Source organism: Cetorhinus maximus, chromosome 11 (genome assembly GCF_964194155.1).
Source record: "Cetorhinus maximus chromosome 11, sCetMax3.hap1.1, whole genome shotgun sequence".
In the NCBI taxonomy this organism is placed as follows: Eukaryota; Metazoa; Chordata; class Chondrichthyes; order Lamniformes; family Cetorhinidae; genus Cetorhinus; species Cetorhinus maximus.
Genome location: NC_135889.1, coordinates 65,410,900 through 65,437,466, shown reverse-complemented (window position 1 = coordinate 65,437,466; position 26,567 = coordinate 65,410,900). Strand labels below are relative to the sequence as shown.

At 47.0% G+C, this 26,567-nt stretch overlaps 1 protein-coding gene across 2 annotated transcripts in view; it reads right to left on the bottom strand.

The window, feature by feature from the left end:
- erich2 (glutamate-rich 2) overlaps nucleotides 1-26,567 on the bottom strand; it is a 199,266-nt gene that overhangs the window by 45,007 nt on the left and 127,692 nt on the right. For both annotated transcript variants that reach the window (XM_078551372.1, XM_078551373.1), the window contains one exon: nucleotides 4,154-4,211. In XM_078551372.1, the coding sequence (XP_078407498.1) occupies nucleotides 4,154-4,211 (58 nt within the window). The remainder of the gene's footprint in view (nucleotides 1-4,153; nucleotides 4,212-26,567) is intronic.

The window sequence follows — 26,567 nt, the reverse complement described above, 5'->3', positions numbered from 1 at the left end:
AGGCCCTCATAGCTGCTAGATTTGTGGAGGATGATGATGACATGCACTGAGGTGACCCCAGAGATCCTCACATTGCATCTGTGAACTTTTAACCCCAATCTGGCTTATGGCAGCGCACATACCCTCTGTGAGAACGCTCCTGTCATGGGGATGCAGTGGAGGCCTTAATAGTCACTCAATTACAGGTGGGTGATGACGACATGCAGTGAGGACACTCCATAGATCTTTACATAGCCTCTGAGAATATCTGACTCCTATCTGGCCAAGGGCAGCTCACTTGCGCTCTATGATCAGGGTCACATCATAGGGACGCAGCCAAGAAACTTTAGAAGCATCTGATCCTTTGACCGCCTTTAGCACCTGAGCCCTTCAGGAGCACAGTGCCACAGATCACAGATGCTGAAGAGATGGAGGCCAGCCCCACCTTAAAGGTGCTGAGAGTACACAGAGAGAATGACGGAACTCTGTGGTGCCTGCCCACGACATTCTGGCAGCAATGACAAGCACCGTCAAGGTGCGGGCGTCAGTAATGTTTCCAGGGAGTGAGGCCGGACCATCACTTTGGTCTGAAGGCCACACAAAGCACAGGGAAGGGGCCCTGGACTGAGGCACCTGCCTTTATCCTGTGCAGGAACTAAGTCTGAGTGACAAGGACATTGCTCATCAGAACAAGGAGCTATAGACAGGGAGGCATTCTTGAGAGTTTGTTGACAATAGTGAACAGTATGTACAAGTGATTAACACCCGTGCCCAGGCTATGCAATTAATTCTTCTCAACTTTCCTAACCCTGCCTTGGTGCTCCCCAGACATCCATAGTGGAGGTAGGGGCAGCCTGCTGACTGCAACACCCTGTCTGTGACGACCTTGGCGGACGTCCTTTGAAGGTTCAAGACCTGGAGAGCCCAGCCTTCTTTCGGGGTACTGCTGTGTGGCAGTGGCACTCTCCTCTGCCTGTGGAACTGCAGCTGCTGGGGTCACAGGAAGAGGGGATTTGAATGGGCCGGACACTCCCGGAGTCACGTGGATGGATGGCTCCAGGGTGTGCACCTGCTGATCTTCCTCCCTATGGGTGTCTGAGGGCCCCAGGCTGACTCCTTGAGGTGAAGGGGTAGCTGGAGTGAGATCGAGCTGCCCCACACCCTTCTCATGTACAATGTTGGAGGCCAACTATGGGATCAGCGACGGAATTGAGGCCGTGCAGCAGTGCAGGACCAATGTCCTGGACCAAGGTCTCCATGGCAGCCACCATCCTACCAGTGTTGACCTTGGTGTGTTGGCATGCCGGCGCTATCACCTCAGCCTGAAGACAGACGGACTCCTCCATCGTGCCTTGCAATCTGAGAAGTGCAGCAGGCATCCCTTCCTGATTTTCCCGAGCTTGTCTTTGCAACTCCAGCAACTGTGGCATGACCGAGTCCAGAGGCTTGTCATCTGAATCAGACTCAGCAAATTTCTGGCCTCCAGCAGTTCTCCAAGTGCCGGACACCAGAGAAGTCCCTGCTGCCGCTTGCTGTGGATCTGAAAGTGTGATGTGCTCACCAGATTGTGGTCCCAAGGCTCTTCTAAAGCTAGGGTCCACCGAGCTATTTGTCTCTGCGCTGGTGGAGGGTGTGCGTGAGCACTGGAATTTCAAGGAGGGTACCTTCAGATTCCTCTTCAGAGGTTTCTTTGGGGCTTGATTGGAGGCCCTGCGTCATGGACTCCATCCGCTGTTGCCCAGGTGTGCTTGTGGAAGCAAGGGGAGATAGATAGTGCATGGCAGTGGCCTATGAGACAGGAGACATCACTCACAGCATGGTTGTCTGATTGATGTTGCAGTGCTGGACCCTCACTTGGTAGAGCACCACCAATCTCACCGTCAGCCAGGACCAGTCCAGATTGTCGCCGGCCAGCTGGATGGCTGTTTTCAAAGTCTGTGAGGACCTTGATTTCAGGCATTCCTCCATCTGTCTACGACCTCTCCCTTGTCCTGTATGAATAGAGATGGAGAAAGTGTAGGCAGGGCACCTGCCAGGCCAGATCATAAGTATGCCTAGCATGTGTGATTAATAAGTGATCCCATGAATGGAATGAGGACAATGAAAGTGTGTGTGAGAGAGTGAATGATAATGTCCCTTTAACTGGCAGTGAGTGAGGGCTCTGTGGATGTGTGATGAGTTTGAGAGTGTGCAAGTTGAGAATGATGAGCAGAGTGACTTACCCTGGCGGAACAGAGGAGATTATTCATCCTCTTGCGGCACTGGGTGGCTGTCCTCTTTTGAAGGGCATTGTTGCTGACCACTGCTGCCACCGTCTCCCAAGCCTGGTTGGTCATGCCACTGCCCATCCTGCAGCCAGAGCGGAGGTAGAGGACATCTCGGCGGGCCTCCACAGCATTCAAAAGGCGTTCCAGTGATATGTCGCTGAATCTGGGATCTGCAATCTTTTTGCCTTTTGTGGACATCTTCTCCGCAGCAGTCATGGGCTGGAAGCACTGAGATGTGTGCACAAGGCCGGATTTAAAATACGGTGCCTGGTGTGATGAAGCGGCGAGGTGATGGCGGGCTGGCGAATGAGAGCCCGCCCGCCATGGAAACAGTGTGTTTCCCGGGAATGCATAAATAACGTGGCAGGTTTGGGATGATGCAGCGTGAAAACCCGCCATTACGGCTGGCGGGTAAAGCAACATTTTACCTGCCCGCTACCGCACTTAGTGCAAATTTGGGGCGATTCCACCCTAAGGGGTTCAGTTTATTCCCAAAAGTCGATTGATAATGCTCTTTTGTTTATGAAGGTTAATGACTGGAATAGCTACATTGATAGGGGCATTACTTTTTAAAGAAAGAGGGATGTTATATTGTTGTATTATCTGTAAATATCTGTAAAGAGCTATGAACTAATTAGCTAGGAACTAATTTTTATGTGTAAGTGTTCTGGGGGGGGCCACATTTCATGGCTGATGTGATGTACAACAGAACCAGTTCAATCCTTCTGGTGTACAAGGCAGCATGGCAATATTAAAGACAAAGAATTCTGATCTTTCTAAGCTTAAAGTGCGATAACCACCAACATCTGCGAATCAAGATACAACAGGATTACGGAGCACCTATCCTACCCATTTGGGCTCTGATTTTAAAGAGGAAATAACTTGCTATTTTCAAGACAAATGAAGACCATCTTGGCTAATAAGCCTGAGAAAAGAAAACTGGCCCCCATTGAGCTGAATTTTACATTGAAGGCTTGGTGTCAGCCCTCAAGGGTGAGCCTGCTCCCTAGTTGGCCGGCTCGCCCCTCAGCCATTTAACAGCCTTCGAGCCATTAACTGGCTTGAGGCGAGCCCCCTATCCCCATTGGGGAAGAGGTCCTGCCTCAGAAAGATGCCAGTCAATCAAACGGCTGGTAGCTTTCTTCTCCCAGCAGCGCCTTCAGGAGTGGTGACTTGCTGGGAATACAACAGTCCCTGAGGAAGGTGTGCTATGATGGAGTTGGAATGAAGGATGAGTCTGGGGTCCTGCCAGGAACAGGCTGCCTCACCCGGGTGAAGCGGATGGGGGAATGGGGTGGACTAGGCTGGTAGGGAGGGGAAATGCTGAGGGTAGGGGAGGGGGCGGGGGCTGATCATTACCTTGATGGGGAGGGGGGCCTCTGATTGGCATGAAGGCCCAAAAAGGAGGCACTCCACCCCTTGCTTGGCCACCAGTCTGCCAAGTTTCACTTGGCTGGCTGGACACTTCGTGCCAGCTTTCCCCGCTGCAGTTAAAATCCCAGTGGCAGCTAGAGGAATCCTTTAAGTGGTCATTAATTGACCACCTAAGGGCCTCAATTGGCCCATGGGCGAGTGGGCCACCTGATGCCTCCCCCATCATTTGTAAAATTGTAGCCAATGAGGGTGGGTAGGTGGCGGCCACTGCACTACTGCCATGGCATCCTATTTTATCACTCCCCTCACCTGGGGGAGGGGGGCTGGGAGTTAAAATTTCGGCCATTACATCAGTTGTGGATTCTACAAAATCTGACTTCAATACGTATTTTGATTCATGCAACATGCTGCCTTTTGTTTTAAATTGATGTGAATATATTTTTTTAAATACACTTAAACATAACTTAAGCAATGAAGGTGAACAGGGTGAAAGAGACAAACGGAAATCCTGTCAGAGCAATTTTTATACTTACTCATTTGACAAAGCTTATTTGACAACTTGTAGTCTCGATCCATTATTGCCTTCAAGAACTATGAAAACAAAAACAAAATAAAAGCATTACATTTTTGTGAAGCAATCTAATGACAGCTGCTATTAACGGAAACATAACTGTTCCATTTAATTACTGGCCCTTTCAATTATACCAACCAACACATTTTAGATTTTCCAAATAATTTTGAGGTGCTAATGAGGTGAGCAGTAGCAAGAAGTATTCAAAAATGTTTTAAAGCATACAATGACATTATAAACCTATTAACATTACTTCATTTCTCAAAAAATAATTGAATTATCAGGAGTAAATTCAATCATTATCTACACAACAATGATGCTGCAAACAGCAGTTAGCATGGGTTCAGAAAGGAAAAAAACACTTTGACTTTGAGGAAGTGATAGGTTTGTATTTAGTTTCCAAGAGACATTTGACAAAATTCCACAGGAAAGGGATTAGTTAAACACAAAGCTGTGGGGGTTGTGAATAAAGCTTGGGAATGGACAAGAAAGTAGCTGAAGGGTAGGAAACAACCAATACTTGTTAGAGGTTTATTGTGTGGGGTGCCTTACTGGGGATCATTACTGGTTATATCAATTTATATTAATGATTAGAATTCATAAACTCAAAGTGAATTCGTCAGTTTTGCTGACAATCTAGGAAGGGCAATAGAGTGGAAGGAGGTAGTTAAGAAATTTTTAAAATAGTTTGTCAAAATACATATGTGGGAAGAGCAACGGTAGATGAAATTTATTGTAGTCAAGTGTAAAGTAATGCAGACAGGAAGGAAAAATAACACAAATATCTCACAAATAGTTTTGAAATACTTAAGTATAAAGTTAAAAAAGATCTACAAGTCTCAGCAGTAAATTAGTGAACCTAATATAATTCTCTACCTGATGTAAGCGCCTTCATTGTTATAAACCTGCAAATTCTCTGGTTCAGCATGTCCAATGTTACAAGAGATCTAGAAGTGCACTAAAATGTTGCTTTTTTTATGTAACACTCAATTCTATAAATGGTTTCTATCAGATTTTTTATTTAACAGTCACACTGTGGTTGATGTACTTTGACCATCACACTTTGTCGATTGTCTCTCTCTCTCTATATATATATATATAAACTGATGATTTAGCAGATCTCCCTTGATATTGTTCACAGTGAGTTGCAGGATACATTGGGCTGTAACCTCTGACTAGCATCGGAAAGTGCTGGCAGGCAGAAATTAGAAGAAATAAATACCTACTTATCTGGTCTTGAAAATAACGTTGACACTTCCATTCGTCAGAATGTATCATTTTTAATATATAGTGAATATAATAGGTAAGTAGATATATATATATATACTCTAACATTATATATATTTTTTATAAATACAAATGCTCTCTGCAATGATAACACTGTTTTTCATTGGGTAGTTGATATGGTCTTTATGGAAGTTAAGACATGGAGTGTATGGGAACATGTCTCACAAATCCCCACGTAGAAAATTTGTAAACCACTCTAGTCGAGATCAAAATGACTATGGAGAGAATTCCATACTGCTTTTGGTGTAATTTCAGCACATAATTGCAGCAAGCAATCTTTTTGGAAGCAAAGTATGTAGAAACCGTTTCTGCTAGGTGTGATTTCAAGGATGAGAGAGTTGTCCTGTGAGAAGCAATTGAGATTGATGGTATATAGATGAGCAGTGGTGTGGTAGCAACTGTTGACATACAGGAGCTCTAAGAAAATATGCTGGCCATATCATTTCTAAATCTATTATTACATTATATTCTTATGTATGGATCATTTGAGCCCCCAAAAGTCAGTTTTAAGTGAAAAATATTAATGCCGGTAGCCATTTTATTTTGAACCATGTGGTATTTAGAATCATTAGTCTTTTGCATAGCTAAAATTTTGTTATGTAACTGTTTAATTGTTCAATTGAAGCCTACTAAAAACATATATTACAGAAAACTTTACTTACTTCAAATGGGGGATGGTATATAGAAGGGCTGTCAAGGAGATATGTCTATAATGTTATTGAAAATTATTTTAAAATAGAGTTTAGTGGTGTCTGTGTCACTTCTTTGGGCAGGAGTCCTCTCCCCGTTCAACGGATCCTTTTACCCACCTCCAATATTCTCCCTCCACTTGGACCCCTCCCTCTGGATTCTTACCTTCTCTTGATCTTTTCATTGAGAACTGTCGGCGTGACATTAGCCGTCTCAATTTCTCTGCTCCTCTCACCCATTCTAATCTGTCTCTCTCTGAACTCACTGCACTCCGTTCTCTCAGGTCCAACCCCAACATTGTCATCAAACCCGCTGACAAGGGTGGTACTGTTGTTGTCTGGCGCATTGACCTCTACCTCGCGGAGGCTGAGCGTCAACTCGCAGACGTTTCCTCCTACATCTCCCTGGACCATGACCCCACCACAGAACATCAAGCCATTGTTTCCAGGACTGTCACTGACCTCATCTCCTCTGGAGATCTTCCTTCCACAGCTTCCAACTTGATAGTCGCCCAACCTCGGACGGCCCGCTTCTACCTCCTACCCAAAATCCACAAACAGAACTGTCCTGGCAGACCGATCGTGTCAGCCTGTTCCTGCCCCACGGAACTCATTTCTCGTTATCTTGACTCCCTTCTCTCCCCCCTTGTCCAGTCCCTTCCCACCTACATCCGTGATTCCTCTGACACCTTACGTCACATCAACAATTTCCAGTTCCCTGGCCCCAACCGCTTCCTCTTCACCATGGATGTCCAATCCCTCTACACCTCCATCCCCCACCAGGATGGTCTGAGGGCCCTTAGCTTCTTCCTTGAACAGAGGCCCCAACAATCCCCATCCACCACTACTCTCCTCCGTCTGGCTGAACTTGTTCTCACACTGAACAATTTCTCCTTTAACTCCTCTCACTTCCTCCAAATAAAAGGTGTGGCTATGGGTACCCGCATGGGCCCCAGCTATGCCTGTCTCTTTATGGGGTATGTGGAACATTCCTTGTTCCAGTCCTACTCCGGCCCCCTCCCACAACTCTTTCTCCGGTACATCGATGATTACTTCGGTGCTGCTTCATGCTCTCGTCGGGACCTGGAAAAATTTATTAATTTTGCTTCCAATCTCCACCCCTCCATCATCTTCACATGGTCCATCTCTGACACTTCTCTTCCCTTCCTTGACCTCTCTGTCTCAATTTCTGATGATAGACTGTCCACCAATATCCATTACAAGCCTACCGACTCCCACAGCTACCTCGACTACAGCTCCTCACACCCCGCTTCCTGTAAAGACTCCATCCCATTCTCTCAGTTCCTTCGCCTCCGTCGCATCTGTTCTGATGACGCTACCTTCAAAAACAGCTCCTCTGACATGTCCTCCTTCTTCCTTAACCGAGGTTTTCCATCCACGGTCGTTGACAGGGCCCTCAACCGTGTCCGGCCCATATCCCGCGCATCCTCCCTCACGCCTTCTCCTCCTTCCCAGAAACATGATAGGGTCCCCCTTGTCCTCACTTATCACCCCACCAGCCTCCGCATTCAAAGGATCATCCTCCGCCATTTCCGCCAACTCCAGCATGATGCCACCACCAAACACATCTTCCCTTCACCCCCCTTGACGGCATTCCGTAGGGATCGTTCCCTCCGGGACACCCTGGTCCACTCCTCCATCACCCCCTACTCCTCAACCCCCACTTATGGCACCTCCCCATGCCCACGCAGAAGATGCAACACCTGCCCCTTCACTTCCTCTCTCCTCACCGTCCAAGGGCCCAAACACTCCTTTCAAGTGAAGCAGCATTTCACTTGCATTTCCCCTAACTTAGTCTACTGCATTCGTTGCTCCCAATGCGGTCTCCTCTACATTGGAGAGACCAAACGCAAACTGGGCGACCGTTTTGCGGAACACCTGCGGTCTGTCCGCAAGAAAGACCCAAACCTCCCTGTCGCTTGCCATTTTAACACTCCACCCTGTTCTCTTGCCAACATGTCTGTACTTGGCTTGCTGCATTGTTCCAGTGAAGCCCAACGCAAACTGGAGGAACAGCACCTCATCTTCCGACTAGGCACTTTACAGCCCTCCGGGCTGAATATTGAATTCAACAACTTTAGATCTTAAACTCCCCCTCCCCCCATCCCCACCCCGTTTCTTTCCCCCCCCCACCCGCTTTTTTTTCAATAATTTATATAGATTCTTCTTTCCCCACCTATTTCCATTATTTTTAAATCTAAAACTAAAACCTTTAGTCTTTCCACCCCACCCCCACTAGAGCTGTACTTTGAATATCCTGTATTCCATTCTTAATTAGCACTTTTCTCAGACAAAGACCACCACCTTCAACACCTCTTTGACCCTTTTGTCTCTGACATATTTTGATTATCTGCTCACACCACACCCTCAATGTGTCTCTTCCCCCCCGCCCCCCACCCACCTTAAACCAATTTATATTTCTCCCTTGTTGAAACTATGCTGCAGTTCTGCCGAAGGGCCATGGAGGCTCGAAACGTTGACTGATTTCTTCTCCGCCGATGCTGCCAGACTTGCTGAGTTTTTCCAGGTAATTCTGTTTTTGTTTTGTTTTGGATTTCCAGCATCCGCAGTAGCTTTTAGCTTTTTGTTTTTATCTCTGTGTCTATGTGTGTTGTGTGTGACTTAATTGGATTAAAGCCAGCTAGTTTAGAGGCTTTGATGTATAGAAGAGAAATAGGTTTGAAATGTTAATTAGGTAAACATAGGGGAAATTTGCATTTTTTCTTTAAACAAACTAGTGTAGCTTGGATTCAAAGAGAGGGAATGAAATCCTACACCTAATCAGGTGAAGCTCAGAAACAGTGTGTTTGTTTATTTTTCCCAAGGGTTACTAATAAAGTGGGTATTATGAAAGGGTCTTATTGTTAGAAGGAGATAAAGTTCAAAAGACATAGTAATACAATGAAAATTTGCATTTAAAGAGGAAAATATGTATGAAGGAAGAGAAGGCTGCTGGTAAAAAAGGAGAGGGATTCTAAAATCATAAAGCCTCCAATCTGTAAGCCTCAAGCCGCTGTCTGCAAAGATCCAGAGCTGAAAGAAACTCATTTTGAATGCCACTGTTCAGAGTGTGCTTTGCCAGGGGTCTGTTTAAATCTATGGGGAGAATTTTCTCCCCGTCGTGCAGGCTGGGCGGGAGCAGGCGGGTGCGCAGCCGATCGCCACCCGTGATCGGCTGCACACCACCATTTTACGTGGGCGGGCCAATTAAGTCCCGCCCAGCATGACGTGCACCTGGAAGTGCTGAGAGCTCCCTGTGCGGCCGGGGAAGGAGGGAGGGTCGGGGCCTGTGCTCTTTCGCGCATGCGCTCGAATGAGCACAGAAATCTCCCTGAGGCACAGAGCTGCCTCAGGGAGATTATTTTAATAAGAAAACGTCAAAAAATGATAGAAAAAAATTATTCAGGCATGTCCCCTCAGACAGTGTCACATGAGCTGGGGCATGTCAATGAACTTTAATTAAAAATTTTATTTGATTTATAAAGTCTTCATGAAACCTCATCCCACCAGTGGATGAGGTTTTATGATAAATGCGAAGGCTGCCTGGGCTCTTCGCCTGCCCGCCAACCTTAAGGTTGGACAGACAGCCCTGTTAATTCTTTCAATTGGTTGTTAAATGGCCTTAATAGGCTTTTGACAGTTCGGCGGGCACGCAGTCGACTCGGGTGTGTGGCCGCTGAACTGAAGATCGGAATGACACATGGTGACATCGGGACGCACGCCCAACGTCACCGCACGTCATTTTACGTGTTGGTGAGCAGGGCTTGCCCCCACACGCTGACCAGAAGATTCAGGCCTATGTGTTTTACTGTTGCTTCAATGGAGGTGTAACTAGAAGTCAGATTAATTAGGGGGTTTTTGTAGTTATTATAGTAGGAACTTTGTAGACATACGTATGTGCTTACAATCTTTCTTATGTTAATAAATGTTTAATTTAGTTTTATAAAAACCTCTTGAGGCTCGTTGGTCTCATTATTACTGAATTCAAAATCTGCATCTCGAAACATACAAATTGCAAAATTGGTTATTACAGTTGTTCCAAGTTTCCCTCTGGGATTTGAACAGCTCAGCATTTACCATCGGCTGTGTCATAATAGGGGCCACTGCTTCTCTTGATTTATACTAATAATTTACACCTGGGTGTACAGGGCACAATTTCAAAATTTGCAGATGATGCAAGACTTGGAAGTATTGTGAGCTGTGAAGGATAGCGATAGAGTTCAAGAGGATATGGGCAGGCTGATGGAATGGGCAGGCACATGGCAGATGAAATTTAATGCAGGGAAGTGTGAAGTGATACATTTTGGTCAGAAGAATGAGGAGAGGTGACATAAAATAAAGTGTACAATTCTAAAGGGGATGCAGGAGCAGAGGGACCTGGGTGTGTATGTGAATAAATCATTGAAGTTGACAGGGCAGGTTGGGAAACAGTTAATAAATTATACTAAATTCTGGATTTTATAAATAGGGGCATAGAGTACAAAAGCAAGTAAGTTATGAGGCTTCACAAAACACTGGTTCAGCCTCAACGGGAAAGACGTGAAGGTTTTAGAAAGGGTGCAGAAAAGATTTATGAGAATGGTTCCGAGGATTACTTCAGTTATGTGGACAGATTGGCGAAGCTGGGGCTGTTCTCCTTGGAGAAGAGGAGGTTGAGAGGAAGTTTGTTAGACATGTTCAAAATCATGAAGGGTCTGGACAGAATAAATGTGGAGAAACTGTTCCCATTGGCAGAAGGCTGAGAACCCGAAGGTGATTAACAAAAGGACCAGAGGCGACATGAGGAAAAACTTCTTTATGCAACAAGTGGTTTGGATCTGAATGCACTGCCCGAGAGTGTGGCGGAGACAGATTCAATTGCAGTTTTCAAAAGGGAAATAGATAATTGTCTGAAGAGAAGATTTTACAGGGCTACGTGGAAAAGGCAAAGGAATGGGACTAGCTGAGTTGCTGTTGCAGAGAACTGACATAGAGACAATGTGTTGAATGGCTTCCTTCTGTGCTGTAACCATTCTATGATTCTAGTGTAGATACATTCAAGGAACTTGATAAACACATGAGGAAGAAAGTTACCCTGATCATATGATCAAGAAGGTTGGGAGGAGGCTAATGTGGAGCATAAACACCAACATAGATGGGGTGGGCCAAATGGCCTGTTTCTGTGCTGTAAATCCCAGGTAAAGCTGCGAGCAGGGAAGACAAACACTATACTGCTTTTCACATCCTCAGGCCATCGTAGCCAAGGAATTAATGTGAATCACTTTCTCTCCCCACCCACCTCCTCATGCACACTCTCTCTCCCCGCCCACTTCCTTATGCATATTCTCTCTCCCCGCCCACTTCCTCATTCACACTCTCTCTCCCCCCATCTCCTCACACTCTGATTTCAGTCACTTATTTACTCAGACGCCAGTAAACCCCACCTGGGCTGCCTCACACACTGCTCCGGCCTGCCTGGGCCCTGCTACAGCTGCCTTGCAACCCGCTCAAGCTCACCTGGGTTCCACTCCAGCTGCCTCGCACTCTGGACCCTGGAACTTATCCTCCCACTCTTTGCTGTTCGTCCAATCACGGGCTGGCTTCTCTTTGTATTTGCTGCTGATAGACTCTGCAGAGAGAAGCCAGCCCATGATTGGATGAGCAGCTTTACAGCATTCTTCAACTATAAGTCAGCTGAATGTCCAACAAGTTTGGTTTGAGTTGGACAAGCCTGCTTTAAATAGAAGGTGCTGGAGCGGTGCACTGAGAATGGGCCTATATTCTCTGCAGTTTATAAGAATGAGAGGTGATCTAACTGAAATATGTAAAGCTCCTAGAGGGAAGAGGCTGTTTCCCTTTCCTGGAGAGGCAGTCATAGGGGGTTAACCAATCAGGACTGAGATGAGGAGAAATTTCTTCATTGAGAAGGTAGTGAATCTTTGGAAATCTCTACCTCAAAGGATTGTAAATGTTCAGTCATTGAGTATATTCAAACCTGAGATTGGCAGATACTGAACACTGAGGGAATCAAGGGATATGGGGATAGGAGGGAAAGTGCGTTGACCTAGAAGTTCAGCAATGACCTTATTGAATGGAGGACAGGCTTAAGGAGCTGTTTGGCCATATCCTACTCCAATTTTATTATATTCTTATGTTCTACCAGCTTTTTACCTCATTATCAATTCCCTGAATTGCCGCACACTCTGTCATCTTGCACATTGAGCCTAATGTGAGCTAGTTTAAATAAATTATAATGGGCCAGTGCTGCAGCAGCTCTGAGTTTCCTGCATTTACAATCACAAAATATTTGGAGTAAATTAAATTGAGAATTATAAAGCAAAGCTGTTGCCAGGCTCAGAAGAGGCAGGCATTCACAAGGGCCGGAATTTTCAGCCCTCATTGGAGGCGGCGCCTTGGCAGGCATGGGGGACTGACAATATGGTGGGAAGGCCAAAATCTGTTCTAGGCCGTCGTGAAACCAGTTTGTGATCCTCCACTCCGCCCGTCAGTGGGCCGCCTTTCCCACCGTCCAACATCGGGAACCTAGTTTCAATAGTTTAGCTTCTCACTCTAAGCCCTGCTCGCAGGAATGATGCCCCCACATCAAATTTACCACCCATGTCAGCGGGAAAACATTGCCGGCCCAGAACACATCTGGACAAACGTGATGTGCAGAAGTTGGGTATTACCGTTAGGGCCTTGCTCACATCGCGGATGTCCGAGGAGCAGAAGATGCTGGAGCCCTACAGCTACTGGATCCTGGAGGAACATGTGCATTGTATGCTGGGTGGATTCTCATAGACTTGGCTCCGCCGTGAAGCAGCTCATGGAAGGCAGGAGGTCCCTGTTGATGTCTGGGGTCTGCTTCGGGACACCACAATCTTGGCCTTGGGCTGCTACGGATGATTGGCCGGGTTGGGTGGGGGGTAGAGGAAGGTCCAACTGTGAGTGGGAGAGGAAGGTGTACCGGGGGGTGTGGGAGAGAAAAGTCTACATCTGACTGGGAGAGGACGGTATACCGGGGGGGGTGAGGTTGGGAGGGTGGGAACAAAAGTGTCAATGGGGGAGAGAGGGGGAGGTTGCAAGGGAGGAGGAGAGTGTAATGGGGGTGAATGTGGCAACTGGGGAGGCATGTGGAAGGGGGGAGGAAAATGTAAGGGAAGGAGTCTGGAAAGGGAAGGAGCCCAGGATGGGGTGGAGGGAAAGGAGGCCGGGCAGGGGGGAAGGAAGCCGAGCCGGGGTTGTGGGGGAAATGAGGGGAATGAGTCTGGTGGGGGAGGGGGGGAACCAGTCCGGGGGCGGGAAGGGAGAAAGGTGGGGGGTGGTGTTCAGGTGATCATGCAAGGAAGGGGTCTGTGAAGTTAATCACTGCCTCCTGGGAAGCCAACTGAGGGTGGGCATGGTAGGAGGGAATAGTGAGTACGAGACAGAGAAGAGTGAGCCGGAAGGGTGGGAGGCTGAAGGTGCAACAGTAGAAGTAGAAAGGTCGGTGAGGGTGGTTGGTGGGGACTTGGAGGCAGACACGGACCCTGGGGGTCAGAAGGAGGAGGTCAGGGAGATCACTGTGGATGGGGGTGGGATTCTCAGGAAGGTAGGGAACATTCACGTTTACCTAGACATCATGGAAAGAAAAGGATTCTGGTTGGTAGGTGACGGTGTGGAGATGGAAGGTGATGCCAGGGGGGTGTCAACAGTGGGGAAAGAACATGGTGACTAGGGGAGGGAAAAGGATGGAGGAGCTGGGAAGAAACTTAATGACTACCATGGCTGTCGAAATCGAAAGTGAGCGGAGCCTCGTGTTGGACGGGCACAGGTGCTGCATGGGAGAGTGATCAGTGGGTGGGCAGAGATGCGGGTCAGCTCAGATGGACAACTGAAAGCGAGCCCAGCAGGCAGCATTGAAAATGTTCGGGACATTGCGATGAGTGTGATTGAGGAAGGCTCCGCATGTGTGGGGGAATGCTTCCATGAGGCTCCAAAAGGCCCTGCCCCACACACACACACACACTTCTCCCTCAGAATCACTCGTGGTACAGCTATGTGCAGCTAAACTGCTAATGGGGGGGCGGGGAATGCAGGAGGAGGACTCACGAAGCCTGTAAATGAAGCTGTGTGGGCGGGGGGAGTAGGCACATTATTACACATTATTCAATGAAAGTGAATATATTTTCAGGGCCAGAATCTTTGGGTCGGTAAGCGGGATGTGAAAAAGTGACACACGGAGACTTCGGGATGCATGCCCAACATCACCGCGCGTCATTCAAATCCTCAGGTCGGCGGGCACGCACCGGAGTTGGCTGTGCGGCCGCCGAACTGTCAAAGGCCTATTAAGGCCATTTAAAGTCCAATTAAAATGATTAATTGAGCTGCCCATCCAACCTTAAGGTTGGCTGGGCAGACGAAGAGCCCAGGCGGCCTTTGCATTTATCATGAAACCTCAGCCACAGGTGGGATGAGGTTTCATGAAGGTTTTTAAAGTTTAATAAAAATTTTAAATAAAATTCATTGACATGTCCCAGCTCATGTGACACTGTCACATGAGGGGATATGTCTTAAAAATTTTTTTTCCCTTTACTAAAATTTTTATAAATCAAACTAATCTCCCTGAGGCACCTCTGTGCCTCAGGGAGATTTCTGCGCTCTTTCGCGCGCATGCATGAAAGAGTGAAGGCCCCGACTCAGCCTACTCCCCCCGCCCGCACAGGGAGCGCACAGCGCTTCCGGGTGTGCGTCACGCAGGGCGGGCCTTGATTGGCCCACCCACATAAAATGGCAGTGTGCAGCTGATTGCAGGTAGCGTTCAGCTGCGTGCGTGCCTGCTCCCGACCAACCCCTCCCCAACGGGGAGAAAATTCTCCCCCAGGTTATAAAGTGACACCCGTGCAACCACTTTGATCAGGAATTTTTCTAGTCTAACACTTCTTCTAGGTGTTGCCTCGAGACTTGCAGGAGGAGTACAGACAGCCTGTGCGATGGCTAGCCCTGTTGTCTCTGATGACTTCAGCACGCTTCATCTGGAAAGCCAAGGTCTTGAGGGCCCCGGCTTGCTGTGACTGTCCTCCTGTGGGCCAGCTGCTCCCTCTGCGGTGACAGAGGACGGCGCTGAGGGAGGCAGAGGCAAAGTGGATTCAGAGGGAGAGGACAGCCTCTGAGGTTCCTGAGTGGATGACCCAGGGGTGTCTAGCTTCCGCTCCTCCTCCCATTGGGTGCCCAAGGGCCCCAGCCTGACTCCTTGCGGGGAAGGAACATCTGGAGAGATCTCGAGGTGCCCCGTTTCCTTCTCATGTTGCCACTGCAGGAACATACCCATGGCTACCACGATGTGCACATCTCCACATTCTGCTGGACCAGGGCCACCATGGCGTCTCCCATCCTTCCCATGGAGATCTCCATGCGCGCACATGTAGGCACCACTTCATCAGAGAGCAGGTAGATGCACTCCTCCGACTCGTGTGCCGCTTTGTTGAGGGCTTCCAACAGCTCTGCGCGACATTCCCCCGTCTTCTGCTGACTCTCCACAATTAATTAGAAGGTCGAATCCAGAGACTCACTCCCTAATTGGGCCTCACAGATGCCTCATTCCCAGCAGTCCTCAGAGTGTCGGGGAGCTCGGCCGAACCTGCCTTCTACTGCTGGGCCAAAGTAGAGATAATTAGTGCATAGCAGCAGAGTCAAAAGCAGGAGAGAGAGCACTCACAATTGCATTGACAGAGGATGATCCTCATATGGGTATTTGCTGCCGACCTCATCATCACTGCAGGCACGGTCCATGTCCTCACCAGTCAGCGCGATGGGCAAGCTCCTCAAAGTGAGGGGTCTAATGTGGGCCACTCCACCTTCGGTCTGAGACCTCTCCCTGCTGTAGTGAGTCAGCTTCTCCTGCATGAAAACAGATGGAAAGTGGCCAGGTGGGTCAGTCTAAGGTGGGACTTCCTCCCAAGATAAGGGCAAGAAGTCTCGCCTTAAAGCAATTAACACTGCTCCCAGCATTAAATTGCTAAGGGGCAGCCATCAGTATGGTGGGCAGGCTCACTATCGACTTTTTAGCTGGGTGATCGGGGGACCATAGCACTCCGCAAAATCTAGCCCAATATTCCAGAGACACAAGTTCAAATTTCACCACTGTGGAATTTAAATTAATTAATTAATCCTAGTTTCAGTAATGGTGACCAGGTAAAACTGGTTTGCGGTAAACATCCTCTGGTCTACTAGTGCTCCTTAGGGAAGGCCTATATTGACTCCAGACCCACAGCAATTTGGTTGGCTCTTAACTTATCTCTGAAATGACCTAGCAAGCCACTCAGTTGTATCAAACCACTATAGAAAAGTTGAATAAAAATAAACCTGGATGGACCACCTGATATCGACAAAGGCACATCCTGCCCAGGTGACCCTGCAAAGTCCTCCTCACTAACATCTGAGTGGGGCTTATGTCAAAATTGGGAGAGGTGTCCCACAGGGTAGTCAAGCAACAGCCTGACATTGACATATTCACCGATGTCCCATGCTCCTCCCAACACCGTCCCTGGGTATCTCTGGTTTCATTGCAAGGATAGACCCACCAGAGGTGTGCCACAGGGTATACAGTCAGGGGGATTAGCCCTGGGACTCTTAACATTGACTCCAAACCCCATCTCATAGCATCAGGTCAAACAAGGACAAGCAAATCTCCTTGTTACCATCTTTCCCTCCTCCCTCAGCTGATGAATCAGTATGCTTTCATGGTGAACACCACTTGGAAGAACCACTGAGGGTAGCGAGGGTGCAGAACGTACTCTGGGCAGGGAACTTTAATGCTCATCACCACAAGTGGCTCGGTAACATCACTACTGACCAAGTTGGCTGAGTATTGAAGGACTCTGATATCTGATAGATTGGGCTTACAGAATGTGGTGAGAGAGCAAAGAGGAAAAAAAACCTACTTTAACTCGTTCTCACCAATCTACATATCACAGATAGACCTGTTCATGACATTATTGACTGGAGTGACTGGAGTCCACTGCCTTCACACTGAAGATACCCTCCATCATGTGTGACATTACCACCATGCTAAATTGGATAGATTCAGAACAGATCTAGCAACTCAAAACTGGGCATTTATGAGACACTGTGGGATATCAGTAGTAGCTGAATTGTATTCAGCCACATCTGCAACCTCTTGGCCCAGCATAGCTTTCACTCTGCCTTTACCATCAAGCCACGGAGTCAACCCAGTATGCCAAAAGCAGCACTAGGCATACCCATGATATATGCTAAAACATAAGTAACAGCTTGCAATAGACAGATCAGATCAAATCTCTGCAGCCCTGCCACATCCAGTTGATGAAAGGCGGTGGACAATTAAACAACTAACCGTGGAGAAAGATGTGATCCCAAAAGCTGTTCTACTTTAACTCTTCTATCACATAATTTTTTTTGCGTGTTTCCAACAAAGCTGCATCAGGTCGTGAATTAAAGGATACAATTTAATATATCTGCAGAAAATGTGGATCAGTTAAAACGTCTGCTTTGACCATTAGTACCATATCATGTTTCTGCTCTGAAATGCCAACTACATATTATATGTGTCATCTTATTAATACTGGAAAGAGACACTTAGCAAAAAGTGCAACCCTCAGGCCAGCAGGTGACACTGCATCACTGCTCCTCAGCTGCCAAGAAGTGCTTATTGAATAAAAGGGTTAGTACAACACACCAATCTTACTGCATACAATGAAAATATTAATCCTGCAACATACTATTTCTTCAACAACAATCGAAACAATATTGTTAGGCTTGAATGCTGTCTATGCTACCTCATGGGAGTGATGAATGCTATGTTTGTACCACCTGAATGCAGTTCACAAAAATAATTATAAAAGGAGTGATTTTCCTTATAATTACATTTAAGGATTGCCAATTTCCCAGATACAATGAAGAAATGTCAGGTTGTTGCCCCTACTGCACTGTTTTAAGATCTCATAACATCTTTTGATGGGGAGTACTGAGCCTTCTTTGAAATACGAATGCACCTGAACAATGTAAATGAGTTGAGATTGGAAATAACGGAAGTTGGTTTCCCAACAACATACCTCAGGCATGATGTGCCTGCTGGGTGTCCAGCAGCTGCCCTACATTCATTAAAATTTTTAGAATTTGTTGTAAGAGATGAATTACTAATTTCTCTATAAAGAATAGAATATCATGAATATATTACACATTTGAATGTAACTATTAAATTTCCATTGGAAGCGGGGGTGTAGACGTCCTGTGTCAGCTTACTTCATTGCAGATGGCACGGAAAAAGGTGCACTGGAGGATGATAATATCCATTGTAACTCCTGCCAGGCCACATCATTCCATCCTTGTCATAAAGCTATTAACGTATATATTATTGGAAAATATTTTTCTTTTAAAATAGAGGTTTAGTCTGTGGGTGTGTCTTAATTGGGTTAAAGCCAGCTCGTCTGGGTGCTTTGATGTGTGCTAGTTTTGAGATGTAAACAGAGAGGTTGAGCGCATTTGCATTTTTTGAATAGAGCATTTAAGAAGTGGGATGAAAACTACCACCTAGCTAGCAGATACCAAGCAATATGTTTATATTACTAATAAAATTGGTACTATGAAAGGGGTTTTATTATTAAAAGGTGGAATTCAAAGAGGCTGGTGATACAATGCGAATTTACATTCAATGGGCTGTGCTAGGTATAACTTCAGCAGTTTTGTGTGTGTACAGCAGAGGCAATGTGAGATCAAAAACAGCTGTAAACCTCCAACTGTCTCCACAGGAACCAGAGTGAAAAGAACCTCATTTTGAATTCGTAAGATGAAAATGCTTTGCCCAGTGTCTGGTTAAATCTATGGGTTGCTGTTGCCTTAATGGAGATTAGTTTGGGAATTTGTTAAAAGTTATGATCGTAGTAATCTGTAGCCATGTATATATATATAACTTGTGTAAATTAATAAAATGTTTCATTTAGCTTAATATAAAACCTCTTGAGAACTGGTGGTATGATTCCTAAATTTAGAGTTGCATCTCAAACATAACACTTAAAATTATAGGTTATGACAGTTGTTTAAAGTTTCCCTCTGGGATTTTTAAAAAATAACTCAGCTTTACCAACTGCTCAATCATAAAAGTCCTAATTCAAAACATGTCTGCATTAAGCTAGGACCTGCTTCAGCAAAGTGGGAAATGTACAGAGCTATTTTCCTGCAGTGACCAACTACAGATCTATCAATAATTGCCATGGGAAAGGAGAAAATTTAAAAGGAGAAATCTTGAAAACTTCTTCCACATCTTTGACCGTCACAGACAGTCCACTTAAACTGTGCCTAGTTGCCGCATCAAATTCCTTTCTTGATTGTTGAGAAGAGCGACAGCAGTGGCGAACACCGCACAGGGATGAACCCCAAGTGGGGCAATTGCTATGATCCTGGAATATGGGATGGGGTTGGGGAAGAAGTAATTTCTAGCCTCTGGTATCAATCAATAATGAGAAGGGGAAGAGTTTAACAGTATTGGGGCAGTCGGTGGGCGGCAGGATTTTTAGGTGCCACTGGAGGAGGAATGGAGGCAGGCGGTGCTTCACTGTTTCTGCCACTGGCGACTTTCATGAGAATGGCCCTGGAAACCTGCCCGATTCAGCAATAAGGTCAGTTAAGCTAGTTCAGGAGCTCACTGAGAGCTCGTAGAGAGCCAGTTTGGGATTTTGATGGGGCACACAGATTGTAAGCTGGGTCAGGCCCAGACCTGGGGAATGGAGGCGGCAAAACAGTGGGGAGTCAGTCATGGCTGCCCCGTAAAATGAGGTGGGCCCATAAAAGGGAGAATGTTGTGCACATATTGTGGGGAGAGTGTTCTTTTGCACTCAGGCAGTGCAATGGGTTGTCACCCTTCTGGCATTGCAAAGGCATAAGAGGAGGGGTTAAGGCTTTCAGGCATTATTCAGCGTCCAGCTAAACGCAAGGGAGGCAGCAGCTGGCAATGGGAACATGACTCTCAGATTTTGGGTCAAATGGCAATAAGAAGCAACATCCTCTGCAAGACAGGCAGAATCATGTGCACGAGGAGGGCAGAGGAGAGGTTCAAGGGGCAGGAAGGCAGCAGAGGCCAAACCTTCAGCATAACAACAACTGGCGAAGATGGAGCTACCCGGCAATGAATGAGATCCAGTGCCATGAGAGACTGCAACTCTCCAGGCAGATGTTCACAGAGATTTGTGGTGGGAGATCTCACACTTTGCAGCACTGCTCACCATGCCCTTCTAGTAACTATCAAATTCATTGTGGCCTGGAACTTATTCACCTCTGGATCCTTCCAAGGATCAGACGCGGACCTTGGTAGCTCTCATTAATGGCTGCACACCTCTGCATATCACAGATTCCTGGTGCTCTCTTTTCCTAGGGATTGGACAGTACATTCAATTCCAGACAGATGGCGCCTCACAGACACTGAAGGCAATTGTTTTGCTTCCATTGTAGGATTCCCTCAGGTACAGGGCATCACCGATTGGACCCATGTGCTCGTCAAGGCATTGACTGGCCAGTCAGTGAGATTCATCAACAGGAAGGGTTTCCACTCCCTCAATCTGCAACTGCTACCACAACAAGAGCTTCCTCTAAGTGTGCACTCACTTTCTGGCAGCTGCCATGATGCCATCATTCTCCACTAGCCCAAGGTGCTGCAGCCCTTCATTCCAACCCCCAAAACACCTAGATGGATTCTAGGGGACATCCCTTGAAGAGATGGCTATTCACCCCTTTACGTGACCTTAAGACAGAGGCAAGGAACCAAAGCTATTTGCCCACAAGGACCATCAATGTGATGGCTGCCGGGCTTCTGCAGATGCAATTCCGGTGCCTGGGCCAGTCGAGTGCTGCCCTGCAGTACACTCCTGTAATGGTCTCCTGCACTGTGATGTCTGCTGCATGTCCAGAACATGGGCCAGGATTTTACTTATGGTGGGTGGGCTGGGTGGGAGCGGGGCCAATTGCCACCCGTGATCGGCTGCGTGCCATTTTACGTGGGTGGGCCAATTAAGGCCCGCCCAGCGTAACGCCCGGCCAGTAGTTCTAACCTGTGGGGGCGGAGGGAGAGTCGGGGCCTGCACTCTTAAGAGTGCAGCAATCTCCCTTAGGCACGGAGCTGCCTCGGGGAGATTGAATAGATTATGAAACATTTTAATAATTGAAGAAAAAAATTTATTTAAACATGTCCCCTCATGTGACAGTGTCACAAGAGATGGAACATGTTTGTGAAGTTGGGAAAATTTATTTAAGTGTTTTATAAAGGTTTCAGGAAACCTCATCCCGCCTGTGGATGAGGTTTCCTGAAAAAACGAAGGCCGCTTGAGGTTTTTGCCTGCATGCCAACCTTAAGGGTGACCGGGCAGTGTTCTTAAATACTTTAATTACATTCTTAATAGGCCGCTGACATTTTGACAGGCATGCAGCCACCTCTGGCGCGTGCACGCCAAACGAAATATTGAGATGACACGCGATGATGTCGGGATGCACGGCCAATGTCATCGCGTGTTGTTTTACGTTGGCGTGTTGGGCCCACCCCCACACGCCGACCGGAAGATTCAGCCCATGGGTCCGCAGACGGGTGTAGAACTAGAAGAGGGTGAGGCCCTAGAACGACACACTCATTGGAAGGAAAGGTGGAGCAGGACATGGAAGAGGAGGAAGAAGAACAGAAGGAAGACAGAGGTGCCCTGCTGCACAGGGAAGTGGCCAGGACCGGTTCAAGGTCTTGTCAGAATGCCATCAATCTCCAGCTGAGCCTTCTAACCCAAGAGGACAGCATGGTCTGGAACTCATTGCGAGCTGCCTATGCGAATACTTCGATAGAAGACGCAGCCTGGAATTGATCCATTCCTACCACCAATGAATGGTGCATATCTGTCCAGAGGTTTCACAGCCCACCAAAGGGACCTTTGCTTCCTTTCACCACCTCTTCCCTCTTTTCCAGTCTCGCCATTAAAGAATGGAAGCTCACATTTCTAGTGTCAATATTTACATAGTGTTAAAAAAAAACGTGGTGCACATTTATACTAGAGGCAAACCCAGTGACCTACTCAAAGTTCTGCCTGATGCAGTAGACTTTGATCTTGGCCAAGCTTTGTTCCTCAAGGCTTCGGATGAGGTGGAGGCAACCTTCTCACCTGGCTCTGCTTGTGGCTGGGACGCACGTGGCAGTTGATCTCGTCACGGAGGTGCCTGTAGAGACAACTCCGGAGGCTGCTGCAGGGGCAATGGAGCACCAGCCTCTGTCACTGGGCACTGCTGCACAGGTGTCCCCTCAATCCGAGGAGACAAGGAGGCCAATGATGATGTTGGTGCTCCATGATGGGTAGGAGCCTTGACTTCCTTGGTGACTACCTCAATCCTTGGCTGGCACTCTGGGTGGTTGGAGGGGAGCACAATGTTGGACGCAACTGGCATCCAGTCTAAACATCTCAGCACCATCAACGCCACTGACCAGTCAAGGTTACAGTGCAGCATGAATTCTGTGCATGTTAGTGCGCTGCTTCTGCATCCACTCAGAGTGCTGCCACATATGGCTCTCCACAAGGTCAGCCACTCTCTCTATAAAGGAGCTCATGCACTCAAAGTACTGAGACATTGTGGCACACATCGGCTGATTGGAATCCTACATTCTCAGCCCATGACCCTGCAGTGCCTCAGGGAGCTCTAATATATGGGAGCACATCTGTCACTGCTGGACTAATAGAGTCTCCCTTCTTGTGACTCCTGAAGCCCTGCATAGACCATAAGACCATAAGACATAGGAGCAGAAATTAGGCCATTTGGCACATCGAGTCTGCTCCGCCATTCAATCATGGCTGATAAGTTTCTCAACCCCATTCTCCCGCCTTCTCCCCGTAACCTTTGATCCCCTTACCAGTCAAGAACCTATCTATCTCGGTCTTAAATACACTCAATGACCTGGCCTCCACAGCCTTCTGTGGCAATGAATTCCATAGATTCACCACTCTCTGGCTAAAGAAGTTTCTCCTCATCTCTGTTCTAAAAGGTCTTCCCTTTACTCTGAGGCTGTGCCCTTGGGTCCTAGTCTCTCCTACTAATGGAAACATCTTCCCCACGTCCACTCTATCCAGGCCTTTCAGTATTCTGTAAGTTTCAATCAGATCCCCCCTCATCCTTCTAAACTCCATCGAGTATAGACCCAGAGTCCTCAAACGTTCCTCATGTGTTAAGCCTTTCATTCCTAGGATCATTCTCGTGAACCTCCTCTGGACCCTCTCCAGGGCCAGCACATCCTTCCTGAGATACGGGGCCCAAAATTGCTCACAATATTCTAAATGTGGTCTGACCAGAGCCTTATAAAGCCTCAGAGATAAAAGCAAAGAACTGCGGATGCTGGAAATCCAAAACAAAAACAAAAACAAAAATACCTGGAAAAACTCAGCAGGTCTGGCAGCATGGGTGGAGAGGAGCACAGTTGACGTTTCGAGTCCTCATGACCCTTCAACAGAAGTTCTGTTGAAGGGTCATGAGGCCTCAAAACGTCAACTGTGCTCCTCTCCACCGATGCTGCCAGACCTGCTGAGTTTTTCCAGGTATTTTTGGTTTTGTTTTTGTGTTCCTTATAAAGCCTCAGCAGCACATCCCTGCTTTTATATTCTAGTCCTCTCAAAATAAATGCCAACATTGCATTTGCCTTCCTAACTACCGATTAAACCTGCAAGTTAACCTTAAGAGAATCCTGGACTAGGACTCCCAAGTCCCTTTGCACTCCAGATTTCTGAATTCTCTCCCCATTTAGAAAATAGTCTATGCCTCTATTCTTCCTACCAAAGTGCATGACCTCACACTTCCCTACATTGTATTCCATCTGCCACTTCTTTGCCCATTCCCCTAACCTGTCCAAATCCTTCTGCAGCCTCCCCGCCTCCTCAATACTACCCGTCCTTCCATCTATCTTTGTATCATCTGCAAACTTAGCCAGGATGCCCTCAGTTCTTTCATCTAGATCATTAATGTATAAAGTGAAAAGTTGTGGTCCCAACACTGACCCCTGTGGAACTCTACTAGTCATCAGCCGCCATCCTGAGAAGGACCCCCTTATCCCCACTCTCTGCCTCCTGCCAGACAGCCAGTCTTCTATCCATGCTAGTACCTTGCCTCTAACACCATGGGCTCTTATCTTTCTGAGCAGCCTCCTGTGCGGCACCTTGTCAAAGGCCTTCTGGAAGTCCAAGTAGATAACATCCATTGGCTCTCCTTTGTCTAACCTACTCGTTACCTCTTCAAAGAATTCTAACAGATTTGTCAAGCATGACCTCCCCTTGATGAAACCATGCTGACTTTGCCCGATTTTACCATGCACTTCCAAGTATTCTGAAATCTCATCCTTAATAATGGACTCTAAAATCTTACCAACGACCGAGGTCAGGCTAATCGGCCTGTAATTTCCCATCTTTTGCCTCACTCCCTTCTTAAACAGGGGGTTACATTAGCAATTTTCCAGTCCTCTGGGACCTCCCTGACTCCAGTGATTCCCGAAAGATCACCACTAACGCCTCCACTATCTCTTCAGCTATCTCCTTCAGAACTCTGGGGTGCAATTCATCTGGTCCAGGTGATTTATCCACCTTCAGACCCTTCAGTTTTCCTAGCACCTTCTCCTTGGTAATGGTCACCATACTCACCTCTGCCCCCCGACTCTCTTGAACTTTGGGGATGTCACTCGTGTCTTCCACTGTGAAGACTGACGCAAAGTACCTATTCAGCTCCTCCGCCATTTCTTTGTTCCCCACTACTACTTCTCCAGCGTCATTTTCCAGCGGCCCAATGTCCACTTTTGCCTCTCTCTTACCCTTTATATATCTAAAAAAACTCTTGCGATCTTTTTTTATATTACTGGCTAGTTTACCCTCATATTTAATCTTCTCCCTCCTTATTTCTTTTTTAGTTGTCCTCTGTTGGTCTTTGTAGGCTTCCCAATCCCCTGGTTTCCCATTGCTCTTCACCGCATTGTATGCTTTCTCTTTAGCTTTTATGCTGTCCCTGACTTCCCTTGTCAGCCTGGGTTGCCTCGTCCTCCCTTTAGTATGCTTCTTCTTCCTAGGGATGAATTTTTGCTGTGTCTCCCAAATTACTCCCAGAAACTCCTGCCATTGCTGTTCCACTGTCTTTCCTGCTAGGCTCATCTCCCAGTCAATTCTGGCCAGCTCCTCCCTCATGACTCTGTAGTTGCCTTTATTCAACTGTAATACCGTTACATCTGATTCCAGCTTTTTCCTCTCAAATTGCAGGGTAAATTCTATCATATTATGGTCACTTCCTCCTAAGGTTCCTTCACCTTAAGCTCCCTTATCAAATCTGCCTCATTACACATCACTAAATCTAGAATTGCCTGTTCCCTAGTGGGCTCCACCACAAGCTGCTCCAAAAAGCCATCTCGTAGACATTCCACAAATTCCTTTTCTTGGGATCCACTACCAACCTGATTTTCCCAGTCTACCTGCATATTGAAATCCCCCATGATCACTGTAACCTTGCCTTTCTTACACACTTTTTCTATCTCCTGGTGTATCTTGTGCCACACATCCTGACTACTGTTCGGAGGCCTGTACATAACTCCCATTATGTTTTTTTTACCTTTGCAGTTGCTCAACTCTACCCACACAGATTCTACATCATCTGACCTTACATCATTTCTTGCTATCGATTTAATTTCATTTCTTACTAACAAAGCAACCCCACCCGCTCTGCCAACCTGCCTATCTTTTCGATAGGATGTATATCCTTGGATATTTAGCTCCCAGTCCTGATCCCCTTGCAGCCATGTCTCCGTGATGCCCACCACATCATACCTGCCAATTTCAATCTGTGCCACAAGCTCATTGACCTTATTTCGTATACTGCGTGCATTCAGATACAACACCTTCGGTCCTGTATTTCCCATCCCCTTTCTCATTGTCGTCCCTTTATCTGATGTGCTTGAAGTTAGATTCCTAGCCCTTTCCAAACACTCTGTCCTATTTTGTGTTCTGGAGACTTTAATAGCCTCTCCTGGGCTCTCCTTTCTTTTCAGTTTTTTCATAATTTTCCATGAAGTTGAATCCACTCCCCCACACGCTAACCTGCTGCTTTGTTTCCCATTAGTCATACTTCTTGGAGTTTTACCCTCCCCCCGCCCCCCTTTCAAGTTTAAAGTCCTGTTGACCACCCTATTTACCCTTTTCGCTAGAACATTGGTTCCAGATCGGTTCAGGTGGAGACCGTCCCAACAGTACAGATCCCTCCTGTTCCAATACTGATGCCAGTGCCCCATGAAATGGAACCCCTCTTTCCCGCACCACTCCTTTAGCCACGTTTACTTCCCTTATTCTCACGTCCCTATGCCAATTTGCATGTGGCTCGGGTAGTAATCCGGAGATTATAACC